At 30.6% G+C, this 26,831-nt stretch overlaps 1 protein-coding gene and 1 long non-coding RNA gene across 4 annotated transcripts in view; both read right to left on the bottom strand.

Annotated features, from left to right (window-relative positions):
* LOC100141662 (follistatin) overlaps positions 1–26,831 on the bottom strand; it is a 40,994-nt gene that overhangs the window by 13,714 nt on the left and 449 nt on the right. The window contains exon 2 of the mRNA XM_001813504.4: positions 14,942–15,105. Coding sequence (XP_001813556.2) covers positions 14,942–15,020 — 79 coding nt within the window. The 5' untranslated portion in view covers positions 15,021–15,105. The remainder of the gene's footprint in view (positions 1–14,941; positions 15,106–26,831) is intronic.
* On the bottom strand, positions 7,782–14,935 carry LOC107398190 (uncharacterized). 3 transcript variants are annotated; one of them, XR_010333331.1, is made up of 4 exons: positions 11,846–14,935; positions 9,200–11,790; positions 9,070–9,153; positions 7,782–9,015 (listed from the first exon to the last, which is right to left on the bottom strand). It is a non-coding gene; the product is annotated as an uncharacterized LOC107398190 (long non-coding RNA). The 3 variants fall into 3 exon arrangements; XR_010333330.1 differs by having other exon boundaries at positions 7,782–9,153; XR_010333332.1 differs by having other exon boundaries at positions 7,782–9,144.

Genomic DNA, 26,831 nt, shown 5'->3' with positions numbered 1-26,831 from the left:
GCTAAACAAATAAATGTTAAATAAAAAACTCAGGAGTTCAGGAACTCAGGAGCTGAGAAAGTTTTGTTTTATTCCAGAACTCAAATAACTCAAGTTTTTTTGTATTTCCATATTAAAATATCAATATTTAGCTCAGGAGCTAAACGTATTGATAAAAAAACGAAACATTTGTTCTTTTATTATAGTTTCAGAGGCCGAACTCAGGAGCTAACTAAGAAATTTTTTTTATTCCAGAACTTAAATAACTCAGTCTTTTGCATTTCTGGATTAAAATATAAATATTGACTTTAGGAGCTAAACAAACAAATGTTAAATAAAAAACTCAGGAGTTCAGGAACTCAGGAGCTGAGAAAATTTTCTATTATTCCAGAACTCAATAACGCAAGTTTTTTTGTATTTCTATAATAAAATATCAATATTTAGCTCAGGAGCTAAATGTATTGATAAAAAAACGAAACATTGTTCTTTTATTATAGTTTCAGAGGCCGAACTCAGGAGCTAACTAAGAAATTTTTTTTAATCTACAACTTAAATAACTCAGTCTTTTGCATTTCTGGATTAAAATATAAATATTCACCTCAGTAGCTAAACAAATAAATGTTTAATAAAAAATTCAGGAATTCAGGAACTCAGGAGCTGAGAAAGTTTTGTTTTATTCCAGAACTCAAATAATTCAAGTTTTTTTGTATTTCTATATTAAAATAACAATATTTAGCTTAGGGGCTAAACGTATCGATAAAAAATGAAACATTTGTTCTTTTATTATAGTTTCAGAGGCCGAACTCAGGAGCTAACTAAGAATTTTTTTTTATTCCAGAACTCAAATAATTCAGTCTTTCGCATTTCTGGATTAAAATATAAATATTCCCCTCAGGAGCTAAACAAATAAATGTTTAATAATAAACTCAGGAGCTAACTGAGAAAGTTTTGTTTTATTCCAGAACTCAAATAATTTAAGTTTTTTGTATTTCTATATTAAAATATCAATATTTAACTCAGGAGCTAAACATACTGACAAAAATTAAACATTTGTTGTTTAATTATAACTTTAGGGACCGAACTCAGGAGCTAACTGAGAAAGTTTTGTTTTATTCCACAACTCAGATATAAGCCTCTCAGGAAAAATCATAAAACTTACTCAAAAACTAGATTAGAAAATAAAATGTGTCTCAGGAGCCAATGATAAAAAAAAAGATAACTGTGGCAGAAAGGACTAGGTAACTGAGAAAAATCGAACTATTCTGAACTATCCCAACTCTGGAATTCAACTGTTTCTGAGCTTAGATTCACTTAGCTCAGGAGCCAGATTAAAAAGTTAAGTGTCTCAGGAGTTAACTGCAACAACAAACAAAATTTTTGATAACTGTAGTAATCTGAGTAAAATACTCTCAGGAATTAACCAATGAAAACTACGCAAAATACAAAATTCCATGTAATTTTGAACATTTCGAATCTGTAAAACAAGTAACATCTGTTGCAAATTGATCGGTCCAGCAATTAGGAACACACCGTAAGTATTTTGAGTGTGTCAAGGCCACTTTGTGTCGTTTGTTATTTTCCGATTGCCCTCGGAATAGTTGCGATCGATTTATTACTCGTCTTTAAAAAAATAAATCATCTCGTAAAACTATGAAAAAGTTGTTTATAGTTTTTCGCCGTCTTGCAAGCAGCCACAAACTAATCTGTTTGTAGCATGACAGGAATTTAAATTAACTTGATAATTTTTCTGTAATTTATCCCTCCAGTGGTTACGAAATCCAGCATCACTAAATGAATTCGCTCGGAATAAAATTGGACGATTAGAGTGCATCTCAGGCCATAAACAAAGCTCCAAAATAGTCTCATTTGGCGTCGTAAAAGTTTTTCAAGTGCCAACACAACACGCATAAAAGTTCAAGTCGAAAAAATATTTATATAATGTACGCAGATTTCAACGCGATACTCGGTGACTTCTGGGAAAACGATAGTGGGATGTGCAATTGTGCATTGTTTGATGCGATTCGCAGAAGCGTGTATACAGAGTGGTGCGGAAAGGACGCGGCCTTGCAGTTTATATAATGCGCAAAGTGAGGTTTAAATTGGGAGTTTAGGCGATTACGTGACTTTGGACACAATACGGATTTCCTCCGTGTCTCGATTCTGTGGCGCATTTCACATAATTCAACTTCGGCTGAGGCAGTTCTCTGTTGAGTTTGAACTCTTCATAAAATTAAAAATTAATATATATTTTTTTAAACTAGATCTAGCAAAGTTTTAGGGATATTCCTACGTCCTTAGAACTCTCTAATCTAAAGCCTTGAAAAGTTCAAAACAGTCATTTGGTTCTATTTTAATAAAATGTTTGATTTTTTTCAATTTTTCTTTAGAATTTGGTCAATTTTTCTCACTAAAAAAATATAACTAGAAAACTAAAAGTCGTAGAGCAATGCGGCTTGTTCCATTGAATTCTACGGCTCATTTTCTGTATTATACGGACTTTTCATGAGATTTAAAAATTTGATTTTTTTTGCTAAAATTGTAATAACACTTACCTTCAAGAATGTGAAAAAAAATATTTTTTTTTAAATTCGTTCTATCATACTTTTTCGTATTTATATATGCCTTTACAACTCTCTAGAGTTGTTAAAAGTCCAAAAAAAGTCCATATGTTCGGTTTTTTGATGTTTGATTTTTTCAATTTTCGTCGCAATTTTTGTCGATTTTGGGTACCCGGAACATTTGTTGAGCAATAGCTCTGGAACTATCAGAGATAACCCCATGAAGTTTATTATCGTTGAAAAGCTCTTTGAATTATCTATTTTTTTCAAAAAAAATTATTGTTCTCCGACTAATAGTTTTTGAGCAAATTGCAGGTAAATGCAAAAATTGGTAAAATTTTAAAAAATTCATAACTAAAAAACTATTGAGAACTTGGCAATTGTTTCGATGCCAATCGATTCCCCGGATCATTTTGCATAGGTGGGGATCTAAACAGTTCCACATTTTCGAATAGTTTAGTCGTAATTGGGAAAATAAAAAAAATTAAAAAAAAGTCAACACCCCCCCCTACAAAATGGTCAATTTTAAAAGTGTCTCAGAATCGAATAAAACTTATCCTGTCCTATAGATTTTGATGTGCTCTTTACGATGGAAAAAAGAGTTTTCTCCTAGCTCTTTTAGTTTGGCCGTAATCGGCGATTGAAAATTGAAATTTTTTTTGCGAAATATCGCCTTGAGTCCTATGCCATTTTGTAGAGTTTTTTATTCCGGTTGTACTCGATTTTTCCGTTTCTCGATAACTCTAATAGTTTCGCCGTAATTGGCGGTTGAAAATTGAAAAAAAGTGAAAATGGAAACCTTTTTTTGCGTTTTTCTCGGAAACTGTAAGACTTAGAGCAACGAACAAAAAACCATCTGATAGCGCTTAATTTTCTTTATTTTTTCGATTAAACCCGGAGCCGTTGCGGGCAACGGTTCCGGCTACAGAGGCGATCAAAATTTTTCACTAAAAAAATTCATAAAAAAAAAACTAAAAGTCGTAGAGCATTGAGGTTTGTTCGATTGAATTCTACGGCTCATTTTACATATTATATCATTTTTTCACACGAATTAAAATTTTAAAATTTTTTGCCTAAATTTAGGGTAGCCATTTGTCATAGTGAAAAATTTTATCCAACAAAAAAATTCATAACTCAAAAAATAAAAGTCGTAGAGCAATGCGGTTTGTTCCGTTGGATTCAGCGGCTTTTTCTCTGTATTATACCAACATTTAACGAGATCTAAAGTTATAACATTTTTTGCAAAAAATTAAGATAGGTATTTCTTATAGTGAAAAATTTTATTCAACAAAAAAAAATCATAACTTGAAAACTAAAAGTCGTAGAGCATTGCGATTTGTTCGATTGAATTTTACGGCTCATTTTACATATTATATCGATTTTTCACAAAAATTAAAATTTTAAAATTTTTTGCCTAAATTTAGGGTAACCATTTGTCATAGTGGAAAATTTTTTCCAACAAAAAAATTCATAACTCAAAAACTAAAAGTCGTAGAGCAATGCGGTTTGTTCCATTGAATTCAGCGGCACAATTTCTGTATTATACGAACTTTTCATGAGATTTAAAAATTTGATATTTTTTGCTAAAATTTCCTGAGTAATAACACTTACCTTTAAGAAAGTGAAAAAATTAATTTTTTTTTAAATTCGTTCTATCATACTTTTTCGTATTTATATATGCCTTTACAACTCTCTAGAGTTGTTAAAAGTCCAAAAAAAGTCCATATGTTCGATTTTTTGACGTTTGATTTTTTCAATTTTCGTCGCAATTTTTGTCGATTTTGGGTACCCGGAACATTTGTTGAGCAATAGCTCTGGAACTATCAGAGATAACCCCATGAAGTTTATTATCGTTGGAAAGCTCTTTAAATTACCTATTTTTTTCAAAAAAAATTATTGTTCTCCGACTAATAGTTTTTGAGCAAATTGCAGATAAATGCAAAAATTGGTAAAAATTTAAAAAATTCATAACTAAAAAACTATTAGGAATTTGGCAATTTTTTCGATGCCAATCGATTCCCCGGATCATTTTGCATAGGTAAGGATCAAAACAGTTCCATTTTTTCGAATAGTTTAGTCGTAATTGGGAAAATAAAAAAAATTAAAAAAAAGTTAACACCCCCCCTTCAAAATGGTCAATTTTAAAAGTGTCTCAGAATCGAATAAAACTTATCCTATCTTATAGATTTTGATGTGCTCTTTACGATGGAAAAAAGAGTTTTCTCCTAGCTCTTTTAGTTTGGCCGTAATCGGCGATTGAAAATTGAAAATTTTTTTGCGAGATATCGCCTTGAGTCCTATGCCATTTTGTAGTTTTTTATTCCGGTTGTCCTCGATTTTTCCGTTTCTCGATAACTCTAATAGTTTCGCCGTAATTGGCGGTTGAAAATTGAAAAAAAAGTGAAAATGGAAACCTTTTTTTGCGTTTTTCTCGGAAACTGTAAGATTTAGAGCAACGAACAAAAAACCATTTCATAGCGCTTAATTTTCTCTATTTTTTCGATTAAACCCGGAGCCGCTCTGGGCAACGGTTCCGGCTACAGAGGCAATCAAAGTTTTTCACTAAAAAAATTCATAAAAAAACAACTAAAAGTCGTAGAGCACTGCGGTTTATTCGATTGAATTCTACGGCTCATTTTACACATTATATCAATTTTTCACAAGAATTAAAAATTTAAATTTTTTGCCTAAATTTAGGGTGGCCATTTGTCATAGTGGAAAATTTTATCCAACAAAAAAATTCGTAACTCAAAAACTAAAAGTCGTAGAGCAATGCGGTTTGTTCCATTGAATTCAGCGGCTCATTTTCTGTATTATACGAACTTTTCATGAGATTTAAAAATTTGATTTTTTTTGCTAAAATTTCCTGAGTAATAGTAAAAAAATTAAACACACTCTAGCAAAGTTTTATGGACTTTTCAATGCCTTCACAACCTGCTGAAAAATGTGCTGTTCTGCAAGAATGTCAGATATAATTTTCAGAGTTAGAATTTCGTAATGGCTTTGAAAAAAAAGTATCAAGTTGAATAAATGGCAGGAAACAATGTGCGAGAAGAAGGCAATAAAATGTGAATTTGCGCCCTCGGCGATGAATTAATTCCGCTATTAATATCCCCTTTGTTGCATTCCGTTGCAACACCGTGTTGTATTTCCCTTTCTAATGCAGCTCAAATCGGCATAAAAAGTGCATTTTTCTCTCGTTCAATTGTATCTCGCATAACAAATAGCATTCGACATTGCCCGCGTTGTGTGAGTGGATTTCCTTCAAGCAATGAAACTTACGTAACAATAATTTATGTTAGCTCTTACAATTCCACTCAAACACAATCGAAAGTCGTAAGAAAATCGATCCGATAAGCAGTCAATTACGTCCTTCCTGCCCACATGCCTGAAAAGGCACAAGCACTTTTTCTTCTTATTTAAGCTAGTGGTGGTTTTTTGCATCGCTGCTGCAATTCAATAGTATGGAGGAAATGAATGAAAGGCTAAACCTGTTAACCTTGTGCTGCTACTGCTGCAGCGAGCCTCTGCTGCATAATTAGAATCTACGCACATCCGCAGGAATTTTTCCTGGGATGAACGAAGATGGTCCTGCGGTGGCTGACCCATTGACACACACTTTCGCACACTCCAATCTGATGGATGATGCATTCGCATTTTTACACTCGCAGCGGCAGCCGCACCGAGCGTTTTCTACAGTTATGTGGACTAAATGACGTTTAATGATTGTAATTTGTCGGATGGATGTAATCACCAAAAAACACAAGATGGGGACACTAATGACGGCCTTCCTTCCTGCTACAGCAGGAGAAAGTCCGCCTTTAAAAATCAAACCCATAAAGACAACATTGTTGCACTAAGATCGACCTTTTCTTCTTTGTGTCCCAGCGAGTTGGAAAAGCCCAATGAAAATATTTTCAAGATGATGCCATTTCCGGTTGAACCGGAAATCGCTATCAACTTCCCTATTTTAAATGGAAAACTATATTTTTTAATGCGTTTTTCGATTACTAGAGTTATTTTAAGGTAATTTTCATAAGCTTTTCCTATACCTAAATTTAGCAGTTTACGAAATATTTAGGATTTTTAATATTTTTTTTTGAATTTGCACCTTCCAGTTCAAAAATCTGTAACTCTGCCATTTTTAAAAATTTCGAAATGTTTTTTAGCTCATTTGAAAGAGGAAACCTAATTCTTTCCTTTAGTGTTTTCAAATTTGTAAAAGAGAATAACAAACCTCAAATATTTACAGTTAAGTTTTCATGACTTTAAACACCCATAACTAATTTTTTTCAAATGAAATGCCTTAAGTTTTATTTCATTAAATCGTAGAGAATTTAATTCTGCAACAATTTGTATTCGCATTCCCTACGTATGTTTAATAGTTTTCAAGTTATAGTAACTTTTTGTTGGGATTGAGAAATTCATTAGCCATAGGCTTTTTCTCATAGGTTGCCATGGAAACGGAAGAAAAAATGTTAGAAATTAAAGTTTTTTAAACCAACATTCAATGAATTTATTTTGTTTTCACAGGACGGACAATACAATTTTGAACTGAGTTTGCCGTTTGTTTAATCACAAATGATTTTATGGCAAACTATGTAAAAATAGCTGTGGCTAGTAAGAAATTTTTTACAATGTCAAAAAAACCAACATAACTTGAAAATTATCACAGATAGGTATAGGGAATGCTAATACAGATCGATGCAGAAGAAAATTCTCCTCCATCTAATAAATCAAAAATTGGGACATCCTATTTGAAAAAATTAAGTTATGGGTACTTTAAGTTGTCCAAACTTAACCTTAAAATTTTTGGGTTTATTAACTTCTTTTCCAGTTTTGAACACACTGTAGAACAGATATAGGCTTTCTCTTTGAATTCCCCAAAAATGATTTCGAAAACTCGAAAACTAAGAGAGTTACCGATTTTTTAAGTGACAGGTGCAAATCCAAAAATTTTCAAAAAAACTTAAATATCTCGAAAACGATGAAACTTAGGTATAGAGAAAGCTGACAAAAACGGCCTTAAAATAACTCAGCTTTCTATTTAAAATAAGAAAGTTGATAGCGACTTCTGGTATAAGCGGAAGTGCCGCCATCTTGAAAATATTTTCATTGAGCAGAACTTAACGAATTATGAACGAGTACCAACTTTCAAAGAAATATCTTTCAATACTTCTTATGTAGAGTTTAGACGGAACAGACTGTGTTTTGCATTAAAGATTCAAAATTTTGTCATGGCCTACTATAAGAAAATGCAAAATAAACATTTTTTATTTTTTTTATTATTCAAAAATAAGGTAAGGATTACACAATTAGACATATCAAATCAAAAAAATAAGCTTTTCAAAAATTTCACAGCCGCCTATGATATTCATTTAAAAAATACAACTTTGTTATTACAGCTAAACAAATGGTTAAAAAAAATCACTGACAACCTTATTAAATTATGCATAAACAGTGTCTTTATAACGCTTGTATTTCAAACATACTTTGTGTTTTTTATCATAAGATTATAAAATTTTGTTCGGCTTATTATTTATACATTATTTTGCAATAGAAGTAACGAAAGCTCTTAGCTCTAAGTGAGTTTACGATGCAATTGCACCTGGAATGAAACGATGCAATGAATATGAGATTTTATGAAAGTTTCATGGAACGAATCCATTTAAATTCCACTGCCCATCACAGAAATGGTACAAGTTTTTTTTTCGCGAAGCGACACCCACGTGAAATTTCCCCTTAGTGAGGCATGAAATCGCTGCATTCGATTCAATTAAGGAGTCTAGATGGAAAAGTATTAATTAATTTGGCGAAGGACGGATTGGAACCGAAACCATAAATCATTTCGAGAAGTAGTAGATGATCTCTGTGTGGGTACCTGATGGTACTACCTTCCAGACGATGACGCAACGATTAATTAGTAATTCTGAAAGTTCCAGCAATAAAAATCACCGCGGTGGTTGCTAGAAATGTGTCGTAAAAACAGGCAGACTATTAATTATGAATATACATTTCTGAGCAGGTAAACATGACACGGGGGAATAACAGGATGTATGTCGGGCAGACGTAAACGTTTTATATATGCAGCTAACGAGTTAACGCATGATTTCCTTTCTTCGAGAAAAAACACGGCCTCTGAATTGCCAACCACATTTCTTCGAGGGTTGGTGGCGGAGTCAATGACCAAAAAAATCGCCAAAAATGAAGCCTGGCTGTTTTGTTATTCCGGCTGCCAAGAAAACACATCAGTCGCATTCATCCTCGCAAGAGAAAACAGTCTTCACCTACTTAAAGTCAGCAAATAAACTTTATGCGCCTAAAAATAGCATTGTTGGTGTTTTGCATTAAAGTGCAAAATATTATTGGAGCCCGGTGAAAATAGCTGTGTAGGAGACACAATAGCCGCTGATTGCGGCGTCTGATCGAGTCGGTATGGGGTTGGAGACGGTTTTTTTCAGCCCAAGGCCGCTGAAATCTGTCAAGGTCGCTGTTGACGAGTCGTCCATGCAGACAACACTTGCACACTTACATAACCCGCGCACCTCGGACCGGCCTTTAGAGGTTATTACCTCGACGAACTCGCGTACGTCCGTCTCTTCGCTGTCTGCAAAGGCTGCAACACTGCTGATCAACAGGACGAACAACCCGAGTGCACTTACCTTGCACCACAACACAAACCGATTCAATCACACCGAGAGCTGCCTCAGAAAAAAGCACTTTTTCAGGAAATTTTCCGAAAAGTTCAGAATTTCGCCGTTTCACACTCACTATTGCAAGCAAAGAACTCAAATTCCTAATTGGAAAAACCAAATTTTACAAGATCTTATGTTTGACTGCTTGGCAGAAAGCTTTTTTCAGCAGGAAAACAATTTTATTTTAGGATAAAGCTGGCATAAAGCTTCTCATTATGAGCATTATAATACTCAAAACATTATATTATTATTTATTGGTTTGTTAAGTTTGCCATTAAGTTTTGAACCGTTTGATTTTTTTGAACTATTTTTTTATTTTCCATATTTTGATATTTCCGTTTTTAATTAAAAATAATTTCTCTCTAGAAGGTAATTAGTTTCTCATCTGTTCTGTAAATTTCTTATGTAGGGTTTAGACGAAACAGGATGTATTTTACACTGAAGATCCAAAATTTTGTCATGGCCTACTATAAGAAAATGCAAAATATAATTTTTTTATTTTTTTAATTCAAAAATAAGGTGGGGATTACACAATTAGACATATCAAATCAAAAAAATAAGATTTTCAAAAATTTCACAGCCGCCTGTGATATTCATTTAAAAAATACAACCTTGTTATTACAGCTAAACAAATGGTTAAAAAAATCATTGACAACATTTCTCTCTAGAAGGTGATTAGTTTCTCATCTGTTCTGTAAATTTTTAGTACTTTTTCTTGGAAATGTGTGTAACAATAAAACAATGTTTCAGTCAAAACTGAATTTAACAATTGCTTTTTGTATGTCAAGGCAGAAAAGACAATGAATTAATTAGGTAGTTCATTAGGTAATCATCTAAAAGAAAAAAGAGGTTTTTCTCCAGTGTTTTAAATGATTTTTTGGGTGGAAAATTTGCGAGGAAAATACTTTCCTCCCCTGGAGGACTAACGTACTTTCTTGGGATTTGTGCAGGGTGTAAAATATTTTCCGATGACGCCGTTGAAAAATTTTTTTTTAATAAATATGATTTGTTACAGTACATTATTCAATCAAAAACGCCATCCTTTAGTTTTTTTAGAATTTTTTTCGTTTTATTAATTGACATTTTCAAGTTCGCCAAAATGTTATATTTTTGGGGCGTTTATGGAGGTCTCAATAATTTCTCAAAATTCAAGATTTTATTTTCACCATAAACACATGAAATAAAAAACAAAATAACAAAAAAAAACAAAATAGAAAACACTATTTTCGATCTTTATTGGAAACTTTTCACCGTATTAAAGGAAAATTAAAACTCTGTCTTCACGTTTGCTTTATGGTTCGTAGTTTTGGAGAGAGGTATTAGACAAAATACTGTTGATTCTATTTCTTCTATTCTAGTAAAAATACATAATAAATACAAAGTAACTAAAACGACTTGTGGTTCCTCTTTTACAGTTAATTCTCTATTCCTAAGCGAAATTTTGTGGCGGTCAAGTAAAAATTGTGCAAATAATGTAGATAAAACAACATGGTCAAATTTTTTTCTTATCTACCAAGCAGAAAACAATCAAGAAAACAATAACCGAAAATTTATGTGAAAAGTAACTCGACATAAAATTGTCTGAGAATTCCAACTTTTGTTCAACGATTTTTAGTTTGAAGGTATTAGATAAAAAACTGTCGTTTCTAATTTTTTCGATATACGAGCATCTAACTAAAAAATAAAAAATGAGAAATTGATCCAAAAAAATCTCATGGTTAATTATCTACGTCTTGGCAAAATTGTGTGTGAGTCGACTCAGAATTGTGCAAATAATCCGAATAACTTGGTCAAAATTTTTACCTGTAGGTACTTATCAATAAAAAAATATGAAGAGCACAACAACGAAAAATTTATATCAGAAATATCTATATAGTATGTTAGATGAAAAATATGGTTGTTTTCAATTTTTCAACACCAGCAAAAATAAATAAAAAAGAAAAAAATAAACTAGGATTTTTTTCTAAAAATATATTTTTAGACAACTTATTTTTATGTTAAATTATGAGACTGTGTAACAGTTATCTGTAATAGTCCTAAAAAATTAACACCATACGGTTTTTTAAACAACGTGTCATCTAATATTTTTTTCCCTTTGAAGTTGACTTATTTTCCATAACAGACGACATCCGTAAGAGCCAACATTTTTATTTTGATTGTATTCCACCATTTTTTCATCAGAAAAATCGGTATTTTAAGAATTTTATAATACTATGTATTTAAAAAGTTGTGATTTATTTTTTTAAACGGCGGTCAGTTTTTGCATTATTTCTTATTTTACCGAAATTTTGGTTGATTTTCGGATTGTGGTTTTTAGACCGGAAAAGTGTGATTTATCGCGGTTATTTTTCCAAATTTGCGTCACGTTGAGATCAGCTTGTGATGCGTAGTGAATTTCTCCGGTTTACAGTTACGGAAGATAATCTTCACCTAAAACTCATCTTTCGGTTGTTGAAGAGTTGTAGAATCCAGTGTCGTGATAAAAATAAGCAATCAAGTTCTCGGCTATCTTTAATGGTTTTGATTTGATATAATACAGCTTCTCATTAATTAGCTCCCTAGTAAGAATTTATCGTCTAGTTTATGAATGTGGACAGAATTACGATTCCTTACCATATTAGCGACTCGTTCTGCCACAGTTTTTGTCTGCCATCGCTAAAGATGATTTAAGCGAAAAGCCAGGCAATGCGGGACATTTCCCGAAGAAATCCCGCGATAAAATAGCAATAATATCCCATTATGCAGCAAAAAATCGCAACTAATTTCCGCTGGATGCCAATAACCGTCTCCAGCTCGCGGCCGGCCTGACTAGAATTTTTTTGGGCCCGGCCCTGGCAACGTCTGCTCGCCACAATTGAAACATCATTAATCATCCACTTTGATCCATTTACGAATTTGGCGAATATTTGATGGCCGCAGGCTGGCCAACTTGTAGCCTTGAGAATCTCCGGGTCCACCTGGACCAATTATGGAGCTGGCTGTTACGTAACCGCCGCCGAGGAATTTTTCAGCTGGTGCATATTAGGACGACCTTCGCTAATAACGAGTGCAGCAGCCACGCAAAAATAGATTTTATTATTTTATTTCAAAGTTAAGAATAGCAGCAATTGCCCTCAACTTAACCTTACTGCATCCGTAAATACGGCTCCAGTTATCTAAACATTTATTGCACCGAAAAATTCATTTTAAACAAATTACACCAGAGATTACGAAAGCGACGAAGGTATTTGACAGACACCTACCAGCGCAAAAATTCGACGCTATTTTTAGACGTGAAATGCAGCGAAAAAATGCAACTTTTGCAGGAAATGGCAGAGGTTGCACGCCGAAGCCGCAAATGTGGGTTAATTTACTTTGAGAAATTACGTCTTATTTCAGCGATTAGCAATTTATTAGTCAAATGTTAAGAATAAATGACTACAAAAATAATAATAATATAATAATAATAATTCTCGAATTTTGGAATTTTGACACCGTTTAATCGCCCTCTATTAAAAATTATTTTCAAACGCAGACTTTTCTCCTTAATTAGGTTTTAAACAACATTAATGCAAAATGTTCGGGATGTGGATTTTTGTGAGAGCTTGAAAACGGTGTGTTCTAGGAAGAAATTTTCTGCTGTAAATGTACGTCACCGCTAAATCAAATTTAATTGAAGGCTCGCTTATCTGAAAATTTTTGAGCAAAATCCAAAAAATTCGCTTGAGCGGAATCGTTCAGCGGCCGTCTTTGTCATAATTGATTTATGTGGCGTTAATTCTGGTGAAACTATTCGGTGGGTGTTGAAATATTTGGCAAATGCGCTAATACAGGAAGTGTTTGGTTTCTATTTATTAATCTCTGGTGCATCTCGTATTTGCGTTGCTAAATTAATTTGCATATTTATTATCGCTCATGCATAATTTAGAGCGAATTTGTGTCACGTGTTGTCGTGTTATTGTGAAGCGAGCCATGTCTAATCTTCCATAAACCAATTTGGCTTAAAGGAGGAGCGATTTGAGATTGCCACTATTTTATAAATAGAGACTGGATGCACTTTCCACCGGAATAAACTCACCTAAACAAACATCCGGATTTTATTTTAACGGACGTCCACTCGGCTAATTTTAGAACGCTTCTTGCACAGATTTATGAAAAATTTCGGCAGAGACGACGACAATTTTAGTGCAAAATGAGCAGATGTGGCACAGTTTCACTATTTAGCTGCCGTCAACTATAAATATGATCAAGCGAAGGAACGTACAGTCACCATCAAAAAGAATGACACCCCTAGTCATAGACTTCAACAAAATAAGTGTCCAGCTAGTTTACACAATATCCAGCTAGTTAGAAATAATTTGTGGCTGCGGTTTTAAGGGTGTCATTCTTTTTGATCGTGACTGTACAACAACAAAAATTCGTAGGACATCTCATCAAAACCACCCTGTATTTAACCAACTTACCTACGTGTCATATCACATGAGATATTTTCAATTTTGTGTTTAAACGTCAAAAAAAAACAACATAACTTGAAATATTGAACAACACTTGAGTAAAATTATTACAGATAAGGAATGCTAATACAGATCGACGCAGAAAAAAATTCTCTTAAATCTAGTCAAATAAGAAATGTAATTTTTCAGTTTTTTCCACTATTTTGTATGTTTTTCTTCAATTTTTTGTTCTTTCTTTTGTTAAAGTAGATTTTTTTAATTTTTTTATTTCTGTTTGCTGTGTTCGTGTTGCTTTCCTTTTGAGGAAAATTGTAAATTTTTCGATTTTTTTTTAATAATATCCTATTTTATTGACTTGTGTTATGAGTGATATGATTATGATTATGTTTTTAGAGACAAGTAAAACTGTTACTATTATTTCTATTACTAATAATTTTAGTCTGTTATTTTACTTTTTCACTTATGATATATCCACTTTTTTAGCAGATTTTTCCATTTTTTTACTATAACAGTACAATTGTAATTTCTAAAGCTTTTTACTACTATTCTTGCATATTTTTTGATGGATCTCTTAATTTTTTTTCCTTTTGTCCAAGTTTCTAAACTTCATTTAACTTTTTTATTTTTTTAGTACTGCTTCTAAATTCCATTTATCATTTTTTTTCCTTTTTTTATTTATTTTTTCCAACATTTCGCATACTTTTTTTACAAATTAGTTCTAAATAGAACGATTGGAATGATTTCCTTTGTGCAAAATAAAAGGCGTCCGAAATCGCTGATTACACGTCTCAAATCCGAGCTCGTTTTTCTTTTTGCGTAATGAGTAGTCTTCCCAGCGGCCGTTCGTTTTGATTTTGTTGGTTGAAAAAACTGTTTAAAATTCTCGGCAAGTCTTAATTTATGTATAAAGTTTTACTTAGTGCACGATTTTGTTACAAAGTAACATAACCGACCTTCCAATTAATCGCAGTGTAATTATCGGTTGAAAAATTCGCCTCGTAATTGCTCACAGTGTGTATGTAATATTATGAAAAATTGTGCATAAAATAAAATAGGTCGGCCGTAAAACCGCTATAAAATTGACGACAAATAGAGTGCAGAGCGCTATTGCGTCATAGGAAGGCCCCGAGCAGTAAATGCACTTTTAGAATCGCAACGAGGTGATTAATGTCCTTTCTCACATTAGACTTGCTGCACTTTGGAATTTCGACAGACAATCGAGTGATTGATTGATTGATTGATTGATGATAAATTGCCTGGCGTGGGTGATACTTACCGATGGTGAAGTGGAATTTTAAGAAAAGATGGAATACGAGCAGCAACTGAAATTTTCCGATGATGAGTGCAGCTTTCATTGCGATGGACACTTCTCTGGACGCGGCTGGGCCGAGGCCCTCCTCAGACAACACTTACATGCTACACACCATACGACCCGGCTATCTGAAAAAATACAATTTCTCGAATTTATTACTTGGTTCCCCCTTTTTTATTTTAATTTTTTTCATTAAATGCCTTTTTTCTTTTCTTTTCGAAAAAATGTTTTCCTCATTTTCCTTATCTTATCACTTTTTTCTTTTCTTTATATGTACCCTATTTTGGAAGTCATTTTGCAAACTTTATTTTTTTTTATTTTTCAAAGCTAACAAATTTCTTATTAATAGGATTCTCGTAACTTAATATATTCTTAAAAAAGGAAATTGTGATTTTCGATTTATTTTTACTGATTCTAGATTTTTGATCTTTTTTTCTCTTTCTTACCTTCATGCCACTATTTTAAGTATGTGTTAAAATTTTTTCTAACTTTTTTACACTTATTTCTAATTTTATATGTGCATCCGTTTCCGAAAACATCTCAAATTTGCTATTTCAACGAAACTGATATTTTCGTTATTGTTTCATTTCTAATACTGTTTTTAAATTCAATTTTTCAACCATGTACCCCACGTCTTTCATTACTTATTATTTTTGCTACCGACAGTGATCTTTGCAAAGTTAACATTTCTCATCATGTAAATAAAAAAAATAATAATGAATAAAAAATATATATAATTTTTTATAATTTTCTTAACTGTTTCGTACACTCTTCTTTATTGTTTTATCCTACGTCTTTATTTAAAAAAAATATTGTTATTGTTGGAAATTACTATTCATTTTAGCTGCGACTTTTTTCAAATCAATTCAAATATAATTTTTTGTGCTATTTGTAATAAGTTTTATCTCTCTTGTGCTCTGTTTTCCATTAAATTATTGTTTTTTTTTTAAATGGTGAAATTATTTCAGTTACTCTTAGCCTCTTACTTTATATTTTTTATGTTACCATTTTAAAAATCGCAGTCTTCAGTTTATTTTTGGACTTCTAACACTAATTAATAATGAAAACAATTTATTTATTACTTTTTCCTCGTTTTCCTTTTATTTTAACGAAAATTGCAACTTGTTTGCTTAATTTTCTTCAATTTTTTTTACTATTTTTGGCTTTTAGCAGTCACTCGTTTTTTCAATTTTTATTTTGTAGGTCATGCAAATAATCAAATATTTTTTTTGCTATTTGTAATGTAGCTTTTCTTTCTTCATTTTCCTGCTAAAAATCTCAAGGTCTTTCAAGTTTTTTTCGGTTTGTAACACTGCTTCCAATTCACTTCTTTTTTATTTTTGTATTCATGTTAGAATGTCACCATTGATAGATTTCTATTTGCTCTTTTTCTGTTTTTCTTTTAAAAAAAATTGCAAACTGAGTAATAATTTTAGTCTGACATCTTACTTTTTTACTTATTTTTTCGCTTTTCCGCTGCTTCCTAGATTTGTAATGTAAATTCTTTCTGGTGTTTTTTGACTATAACAGAAAACTATAAATAATTTTGATTTCTAATGCTATTTAAAAAAAATTGAAAAATTCTCTTTTTCTTTTTCCATTTTCCGTATTATTTTTGCAACTATGCTATTAAAAGTGATTGGTGTAAACTGAACATTCTTTTTCTATATTTTACTGAAACAATTTGATTTATCATATTATTTTTGTCATTATTTCGTATACCTTTTATCAGTTTTTCACTCTTCCTCTTGTCTAAGTAGATTTTTTTACAAGTTTTTATTTTTGGACAATGCTATTTTTGGAAACATTTTTTCCGAATTTGCAGTATCAACTTACAAAAAGCAAAATCTTTCACATTTTTTCATTTTCTTTATGGTATCTCTTGCTCTGTTGGTACTGTTCCTAAAATTCATTTAGCTTTTTTAATTTTTTCTAAGTATTGCTTCTAAATTGCGTTTTTCAGTCTTTTGAATGAAATATTTTTCTAAAACTTTAATAAATGATGCACTGCCATGTACTCAAAAATTTTCCCACTAACTGTGATTTTTGTACACTATGCATTTATTTTATTGAAACATTTTTTTGATTTTTCAAATTTTTTTTACATGTTTCGTATACTTTTTATTTATTTTCTCTTCCTTCTGTTGTCTAAGTAGATTTTTTTACAATTTTTTATTTTTGGACATTGCTATTTTCAGCTACTCTTTTGCTAATGCTACAGTCAAGTTTTCATAAATTGTTTACTTTTATAATTGCTACGCTTATTTCAACTTATTTTACACTCCATCTGCGTTTTTCCTGCTACTGTATGTATCATCTTACCTTTGGAGATTTTGTTACTTTGAAGTTTTTCAGTTATCTCTTAAATGCTACCATTAATATTAATAATAAGTTTTGTTTGCTGATATTATTTTTCCAGGAAAACTGCAAATTTTTGAAATTTTTATATGTTGAATTTTTGTTGCTACTGTATCTCACGTATTACTATTTTTTTATCTCTTGCATAATTTTTTATGTATTTGATTTGCCTTTTTTTTCCAAGTTTTTCTAGTATTTATCAAAAATTCAATCTTTTAATTTTTTTTAATAATTCACATAAATGCCCAGTTTTCGAGATAATTTAAAAACCAAACCGATTTATAAATGTATTTTGTTATTTTATTTTTATTATTTGAAGAATTCAGTCATCTCGGGTCAGATTCTGCTTCGAAATTCCATCAAACTTTGTCATCGTCTGCCCGTATTTATTTTGTTACTGGCCGCCGGCGAATAATTTAATTTTAGCGAGTGATAATTCGTTAAAAAAATATTTTGGAACGTCGTGAACCGTCCACGTTATTAAAATCCCAAAATCGCACCCCTTGAATCCCGTAAAAGATAATTTTGTAACTTTATTGGCACTTGAATGGCGGAACGCCCCTTCTTGGCGCCTATTTATGAATCGCGCAAAAATGCCCTATTAATAGCCCGAGAGGAAAACCGCGCACTCGGCCAATTTCTAATTAGTCGAAAATTCGTAATTAAGAATCGTTGCTCAATCACGTGGAACGTCGCAATAATAAAATGTCAGCAATTCAATTAGTAGTACGAAATTTCGAAAAGCGGCCTCGAAATCCGCGGAAAACCATTAATTTTTCGCGCTTTTTTCTATAAATAATCGGTGCAACCTTTGACTGGGTGCCCAGTTCCCCAAAAATAAATCACGACTCCGCGAATGCACCCAGATAATGGGCCGTGCGAGCGATAAAACGTAAACAAGTCGCTAGTTTTTATTGCAACATGTTTTGCAAATAAAGCCGTGTTTACGTTCGCAAAGTCGGTTTATTAAGTAAGACTTTGCAAAGTTAAATAACTGAAATTGAAGGATGCTATCGGAGATGCCATCGGGGCCACAGTCGTAAAAATACAAGACACGGACTTAAATCCTCCGTTTAATTGGACGTACGGCCAAAATAATAATCAATTAAAATTCGCTCGTAAAAATTTTTACTAGTTTGAATGATTAAGTGGAGTCGGGTGGCGATTTATGGCCGGAGACGTCGAATTTCTGTTCAAAAAACCAGAATTTCGTCAGACTTTTGCGGATTTCTAGAAATCGGCCACCTGTTGCTCTGTATTTACATCCTGTGTGCATGAATGGGTGAATCACGGCGTCGAATTTCCGACGATAAATAAAATGCGTATTTTGTCTGAAGAGGATGGGAAGGAATTTCGCGAAATGATAAAAATGTTCAAGCCACTTTAATTGTGTCCGTTAAGTTCTTCTCCTCCTACGCTCGCTCGGATAATATTGCACTTGAAGACATACTTTATCCGCAATTGGAACGCGTACGCCGCATTCCAGAAGGTCATTACCTAACAACAGTAAATTATGCGAGTTATGAGAGAGGATTTTTCGCAGGACGCGAGTTAGGGGAAGTGGCAGGAATCTGGGTTAAAAGTTACGACTCGGGATTTAATTGATTGGCTATTTCGGGAAGCAACCGGAATTGCGACCATTACGAAACTGTTTGCATTGGTGCATTTGCAGGAAAGTTATTTTTAAATTTAGGAAAAAATGACAGCGATTTTTAACATTACTAAAAAATTGAAGAAAAATATTTTAATAGAAATACTCAAAGAAGAAAAGTTCAGTTTACAAAAGTCGTTGTTTCAGCAGAAATCTCCTCTTGAAACAGAAAACAGAAACAGACACGTAGGAATAAATGGAAAAAAGTTGTCAGGACAGCTAGAGGAACATTCAAAAAGTAAATATTCTTTAATGATAATAAAGCAGTTTAAAGAGGAATGATAAAAAGAACAGCAATTTTCAACTTTAAAAGACAAGAGGAAGAATAATTGAAAATTAAAAAAAAAATAACAAAAATCCACGTAAAGAACACTTCAGTAATCAGTTTATAAAAATCACTATTTTTCCACAAATTTAGAAACAATTCTTAAAAATTTTTACTGATTTTAGAAACACAACATATTATAATATAGTATAATATAATACTATTATAATAATATAATATTTTAGCTTTCAGCAGTTACTCCTTTTTTCAATTTTCATTTTGTAGGTCATGCAAATAATCAAATCATTTTTTTTGCTATTTGTAATGTAGCTTTTCTTACTTCATTTCCCTGCTAAAAATCTCAAGGTCTTTCAAGTTTTTTTTGGTTTGTAACACTGCTTCCAATTCACTTCTTTTTTAACTTTGTATTCATGCTAGAATGTCACCATTGATAGGTTTCTATTTGCTCTTTTTCTGTTTGTCTTTTGAAAAAAATTGGAAACTGAGTAATAATTTTAGTCTGATATCTTACTTTTTTACTTATTTTTTCGCTTTTCCGCTGCTTTCTAGATTTGTAATGTAAATTCTTTCTGGTGTTTTTTGACTATAACAGAAAACTATAAATAATTTTGATTTCTAATGCTATTTAAAAAAAAGAAAAAGCCTCTTTTTCTTTCTCCATTTTCCGTATTATTGTAAAAACAGCTAGAGGAACATTCAAAAAGTAAACAATTTGTAATGATAATAAAGCAGTTTAAAGAGAAATGATAAAAAGAACAGCAATTTTCAACTTTAAAAGACAAGAGGAAGAATAATTGAAAATTAAAAAAAAATTAACAAAAATCCACGTAAAGAACACTTCAGTAATCAGTTTATAAAAATCACTATTTTTCCACAAATTTAGAAACAATTCTTAAAAATTTTTACTGATTTTAGAAACACAACATTGTAAAATATTATAATATAGTATAATATAATACTATTATAATAATATAATATTTTAGCTTTCAGCAGTTACTCCTTTTTTCAATTTTCATTTTGTAGATCATGCAAATAATCAAATCTTTTTTTGCTATTTGTAATGTAGCTTTTCTTACTTCATTTCCCTGCTAAAAATCTCAAGGTCTTTGAAGTTTTTTACGGTTTGTAACACTGCTTCCAATTCACTTCTTTTTTAACTTTGTATTCATGCTAGAATGTCACCATTGATAGGTTTCTATTTGCTCTTTTTCTGTTTGTCTTTTGAAAAAAATTGGAAACTGAGTAATAATTTTAGTCTGATATCTTACTTTTTTACTTATTTTTTCGCTTTTCCGCTGCTTTCTAGATTTGTAATGTAAATTCTTTCTGGTGTTTTTTGACTATAACAGAAAACTATAAATAATTTTGATTTCTAATGCTATTTAAAAAAAAGAAAAAGCCTCTTTTTCTTTCTCCATTTTCCGTATTATTGTAAAAACAGCTAGAGGAACATTCAAAAAGTAAACAATTTGTAATGATAATAAAGCAGTTTAAAGAGAAATGATAAAAAGAACAGCAATTTTCAACTTTAAAAGACAAGAGGAAGAATAATTGAAAATTAAAAAAAAATTAACAAAAATCCACGTAAAGAACACTTCAGTAATCAGTTTATAAAAATCACTATTTTTCCACAAATTTAGAAACAATTCTTAAAAATTTTTACTGATTTTAGAAACACAACATTGTAAAATATTATAATATAGTATAATATAATACTATTATAATAATATAATATTTTAGCTTTCAGCAGTTACTCCTTTTTTCAATTTTCATTTTGTAGATCATGCAAATAATCAAATCTTTTTTTGCTATTTGTAATGTAGCTTTTCTTACTTCATTTCCCTGCTAAAAATCTCAAGGTCTTTGAAGTTTTTTACGGTTTGTAACACTGCTTCCAATTCACTTCTTTTTTAACTTTGTATTCATGCTAGAATGTCACCATTGATAGGTTTCTATTTGCTCTTTTTCTGTTTGTTTTTTGAAAAAAATTGGAAACTGAGTAATAATATTAGTCTGATATCTTACTTTTTTACTTATTTTTTCGCTTTTCCGCTGCTTTCTAGATTTGTAATGTAAATTCTTTCTGGTGTTTTTTGACTATAACAGAAAACTATAAATAATTTTGATTTCTAATGATATTTAAAAAAAAAAGAAAAAGCCTCTTTTTCTTTCTCCATTTTCCGTATTATTGTAAAAACAGCTAGAGGAATATTCAAAAAGTAAACAATTTGTAATGATAATAAAGCAGTTTAAAGAGGAATGATAAAAAGAACAGCAATTTTCAACTTTAAAAGACAAGAGGAAGAATAATTGAAAATAAAAAAAAAATTAACAAAAATCCACTTAAAGAACACTTCAGTAATCAGTTTATAAAAATCACTATTTTTCCACAAATTTAGAAACAATTCTTAAAAATTTTTACTGATTTTAGAAACACAACATTGTAAAATATTATAATATAGTATAATAAAATACTATTATAATAATATAATATTTTAGCTTTCAGCAGTTACTCCTTTTTTCAATTTTCATTTTGTAGGTCATGCAAATAATCAAATCATTTTTTTGCTATTTGTAATGTAGCTTTTCTTACTTTATTTTCCTGCTAAAAATCTCAAGGTCTTTCAAGTTTTTTTCGGTTTGTAACACTGCTTCCAATTCACTTCTTTTTTAGCTTTGTATTCATGCTAGAATGTCACCATTGATAGGTTTCTATTTGCTCTTTTTCTGTTTGTCTTTTGAAAAAAATTGGAAACTGAGTAATAATTTTAGTCTGATATCTTACTTTTTTACTTATTTTTTCGCTTTTCCGCTGCTTTCTAGATTTGTAATGTAAATTCTTTCTGGTGTTTTTTGACTATAACAGAAAACTATAAGTAATTTTGATTTCTAATGCTATTTAAAAAAAAAAGAAAAAGCCTCTTTTTCTTTCTCCATTTTCCGTATTATTCCATTGTAAAAACAGCTAGAGGAACATTCAAAAGTAAATTATTTGTAATGATAATAAAGCAGTTTAAAGAGGAATGATAAAAGGAACAGCAATTTTCAACTTTCAAAGACAAGAGGAAGAATAATTGAAAATTAAAAAAAAAATAACAAAAATCCACGTAAAGAACACTTCAGTAAACAGTTTATAAAAATCACTATTTTTCCACAAATTTAGAAACAATTCTTAAATTTTTTTACTGATTTTAGAAAAACAACATTGTAAAATATCTCTGGAAACTTTTATTCTTTCGACAGCAAAAATTTTAGAATTGCTAAAACAGATAGAAAGCTTCATACTACCATTTCAAAACTCTATTTGCTTAACTACACTTGCTAGACTAAACATTTTCAAAGAAAATTATCTTTAAATTTTAACTCAAACAGCCTAAGAAATTTAAAGAGGAAGCATAAAAAACAGCAATTACCAACATTAAAAACAAGAGGAAAAATAATAAAAAATAAGAAATTTCAACAAAAATGCACACAAAAAACAGTGTTCAGTTTACAAAAATTGTTGTTTCTACACAAATCTAAAAATAGTAGGTTCTATTTAAACAGAAAATCTTTTTAGAAACAGACGCAAGAAGCTTAAAATTAACATGGAAAAAATGTTGTAAGAACTTGTAACACATTATACTTTAAATAATGGCATTAAAGAAAAGAAAAACTAAAAACATAAAATTAGCAAAAACACTATAAAGAAAGCTAGAGAAACTCAAAAATTGTGACAAAAAGAAAAACAAATTCTTTACAAAGTATCAGATTAATCTTTTAAGAACAAAACCTGCTACAGTTCGGAAAATTGTAGAAGAAAGAAGGAAAAGAGTCAAAGATACTAAAGTTGTAACCCAAACACCGTAAGAAATTAAAAAAACAGCAATTTCCAACATTAAAAGACAAGAGAAGGTATAATAAAAAAAATTTAAAAAAAAACGTTTTAATAGAAATACATACTATACACAAAAAAGAAAAGTTCAGTTTACAAAAATCGCTGTGAAAATTGTGATCTCTTTGGAAACAGACGCATGAGGAAAATTAAAGCATCAAAGGATAAAAAATCACAGTATGATGTAAGAAATGTGAGAGAAGTTGTTAGAACTTGTACTTAGCTCATATATTTAAAAAGAAAAAGAAAAACTAAACTACAGAAATCTAGAAATAACCAAAATATTCTTTAAAAATGCTTGAAAAATTGAGCAGTACTTAAGAGAATTTCGAAAAGTTTATAAAGAATGGAAAAACAGAAAAATAAGCAAACAGAAAAAAGGCACTGGAATTCTAAAAATGTCACCTTAAAGTTTTTAAGATACCACAAAAAATGAGAAAGAAGCTGGAAAAGAGGAAAAAAGTGAATTGTATTTTATTTGAAAAATTGCAAAAACTTCAAATAAAAAACGGTAAAACGTGTAAGGTTTTGTGTGTTCTGGAGCTAAAATTAAAATTTCCAGCCCAAACTTAATTTGACAAACGCTTCCAAATATTTACACTCGTCCACGATTGGTTTTAGCCGAACTAGTTTACGATGCATTTCTCGTCCGTCAAAGCCTCAATAATTGAAACAGCATCTCTCCGAAACGCTAATCAATTAAAATTTCCCCGAATTGCATCGTGAATCACTCGACAACAAACCCATCAAAATGTGCTCCTCCTCGCTTTAACCTCTTATTTGTCATAATGTAAATTTATGTCGTGACACCTGTTTTGGGCAGCGAGTCTTTTTACTCCTAGGTTTGCGTCTGCTGCTGTCCGGGAGGAGGTCGCAGTTATTATCCGACGACACAAACGCATCTAATTGGCAAATTGCGTTACGCACTGTGTGGCTGTTATTAATAGGAAAAACGGCGGATTCGCGAGGGGATTAACATCTAATTAGGCGTCATTTGGAGGATTTCGGACTAATCGCCAGTTATTAGTGACATAATTGGCGGAGCTGCGAGTTTGACACTCGGTAATTGACCAATTCGGAAAAATATTACAGTGAATGCGTTAACAGACGACGACTGTTTACCTCTCAAGGCTGCTGGCTCCTTATTAACTGTAATTTGCCCGATTTGAGCGTTTTTGGTAATTGGGATTTGAAAAAACAATTTAAATATAATATGAAAACATTTCATAAAAAACTAAAATCTGGAAACTGGCTTATTTGAAAATTTTTGCAAACTATACAAAAAAATTCTGAATAAAAGTACAGTGAGTCGGCTATAACGAACTCATCAAAACGAAAAAGAATCAAAATCAGTTCTAACTAACTAAGCTGAGACAAGACAAGACTAGAACTGGACAAAAGAAACACTAATAATTTGAAACATTACACTACATTATACTAAGAGATTGAAAAAATTTTAAAACTGAAATACAAAAAAAAAAACAGTGAGATTAAAAATTTTGTAGTCATAAGCTAAAACACTATAGACACTATCAAGAAATTGAAAAACTGAAAAAAAAAATTGGAAAATTAAGCTGAAATACTGAGAAACCTAAAAACTGTGTGATTGAAAGAATGGAAGCCTTAAAAGCAAAAAATCTTCTGATGAAAAACCAAAAAACTATTAAATTGAAAAATCAAATCTAGTGTTTTTAAACTAATTACTAATGAAAAAATTTAAAAAATATATTAAAAAAAACTTCAGTATGTTTAAGACACATTTAGGATACAAGTCAATTTAGGAATCTAGGAAAAATAAAAAGGGCGTTAAATATTTACATTTTTAACGAAACAAATTTAATCCGAGTTTTTTCAGTGCCGGTCTTTAGTTATAACCGGACTGTAAAGGTAAAATGAAAAAAATTAAAAAAAAAAAACTTAAAATCTGGGAACTGGGTTATTTGAAAATTTTTGCAAACTATACAAAAAAAATCTGAGTATAAAAGTCAAATAAAAATAAAAATACAGTGAGTCCGGTGATAACGAACTCTTCAAAAACGAAAATAAATCAAAGTCAGTTCTAACTAACTAAATAAGCTGAGAAACTGACAAGACTAGAACTGGACAAAAGAAACACTAATAATTTGAAACATTGCACTACATTATACTAAGAGATTGAAAAAATTTAAAAACTGAAATACAAAAAATCCAAAAAAAACAGTGAGATTAAAAATTTTGTAGGGTCATAAGTTAAAACATTATAGAAATGCAAAGTAAGAACATTAAGAAATTGAAAAACAGAAAAAAAAATAGAAAAATTGAGCTGAAATACTGAGAAACCTAAAAACTGTGTGATCGAAAGAATGGAAGCCTTAAAAGCAAAAAATCTTCTGATGAAAAACCAAAAAACTATTAAATTGAAAAATCAAATCTAGTGATTTAAACTAATTACTAATGAAAAAATTTTAAAAATATATTAAAAAAAACTTCAGTATGTTTAAGACACATTTAGGATACAAGTCACTTTAGGAATGTAGGAAAAATAAAAAGGGCGTTAAATATTTACATTTTTAACGAAACAAATTTAATCCGAGTTTTTTAAGTGCCGGTCTTTAGTTATAACCGGACTGTAAAGGTAAAATGAAAAAAATTAAAAAAAAAACTTAAAATCTGGGAACTGGGTTATTTGAAAATTTTTGCAAACTATACAAAAAAATCTGAGTATAAAAGTCAATTAAAAATAAAAATACAGTGAGTCCGGTTATAACGAACTCATCAAAAACGAAAATAAAGTCAGTTCTAACTAACTAAATAAGCTGAGAAACTGAGAAGACTAGAACTGGACAAAAGAAACACTAATAATTTGAAACATTGCACTACATTATACTAAGAGATTGAAAAAATTTAAAAACTGAAATACAAAAAATCCAAAAAAACAATGAGATTAAAAATTTTGTAGAGTCATAAGTTAAAACATTATAGAAATGCAAAGTAAGAACATTAAGAAATTGAAAAACAGAAAAAAAATAGAAAAATTAAGCTGAAATACTGAGAAACCTAAAAACTGTGATTGAAAGACTGGAAGCCTTAAAAACAAAAAATCTTCTGATGAAAAACCAAAAAACTATTAAATTGAAAATTCAAATCTATGTTTTTAAACTAATTACTAACGAAAAAATTGAAAAAATATATTAAAAAAAGCTTCAGTATGTTTAAGACACATTTGGGATACAAGTCACTTTAGGAATCTAGGAAAAATAAAAAGGGCGTTAAATATTTACAATTTTAACGAAAGAAATTTAATCCGAGTTTTTTAAGTGCCGGTCTCTAGTTATCACCGGACTGTAAATGTAAAATGAAAAAAATTCTTAAAAAAATCTGGGAACTGGGTTATTTGAAAATTTTTGCAAATCTAGGTCTGTCACTTGTTGGTTGAAATTATTTAGTTAGTGAATAAAGTGTAAATTTTTGAAAAAATATTTGAGCAGTTGGTTAGAAAAAAAATTTAAATATAAAAATTAACTGAAAATAACTGCATACAGTGAGTTCATTTTCTAGAAGAAATGAAAACCGAACTAATTTCCAACTTCAACTTTAGAACAATATTTATATTCAATACAGAATTTAAAATTTTTGTAACTTTATTGCAATAAAAATAATGTTTTTATTTTTCCTGCAGTCGGAATTAATAAAAAACGTACCCCAA

This window comes from Tribolium castaneum, chromosome 3 (assembly GCF_031307605.1).
Source record: "Tribolium castaneum strain GA2 chromosome 3, icTriCast1.1, whole genome shotgun sequence".
Taxonomy (NCBI): Eukaryota; Metazoa; Arthropoda; class Insecta; order Coleoptera; family Tenebrionidae; genus Tribolium; species Tribolium castaneum.
This window is presented reverse-complemented; position numbering and strand designations above follow the sequence as displayed.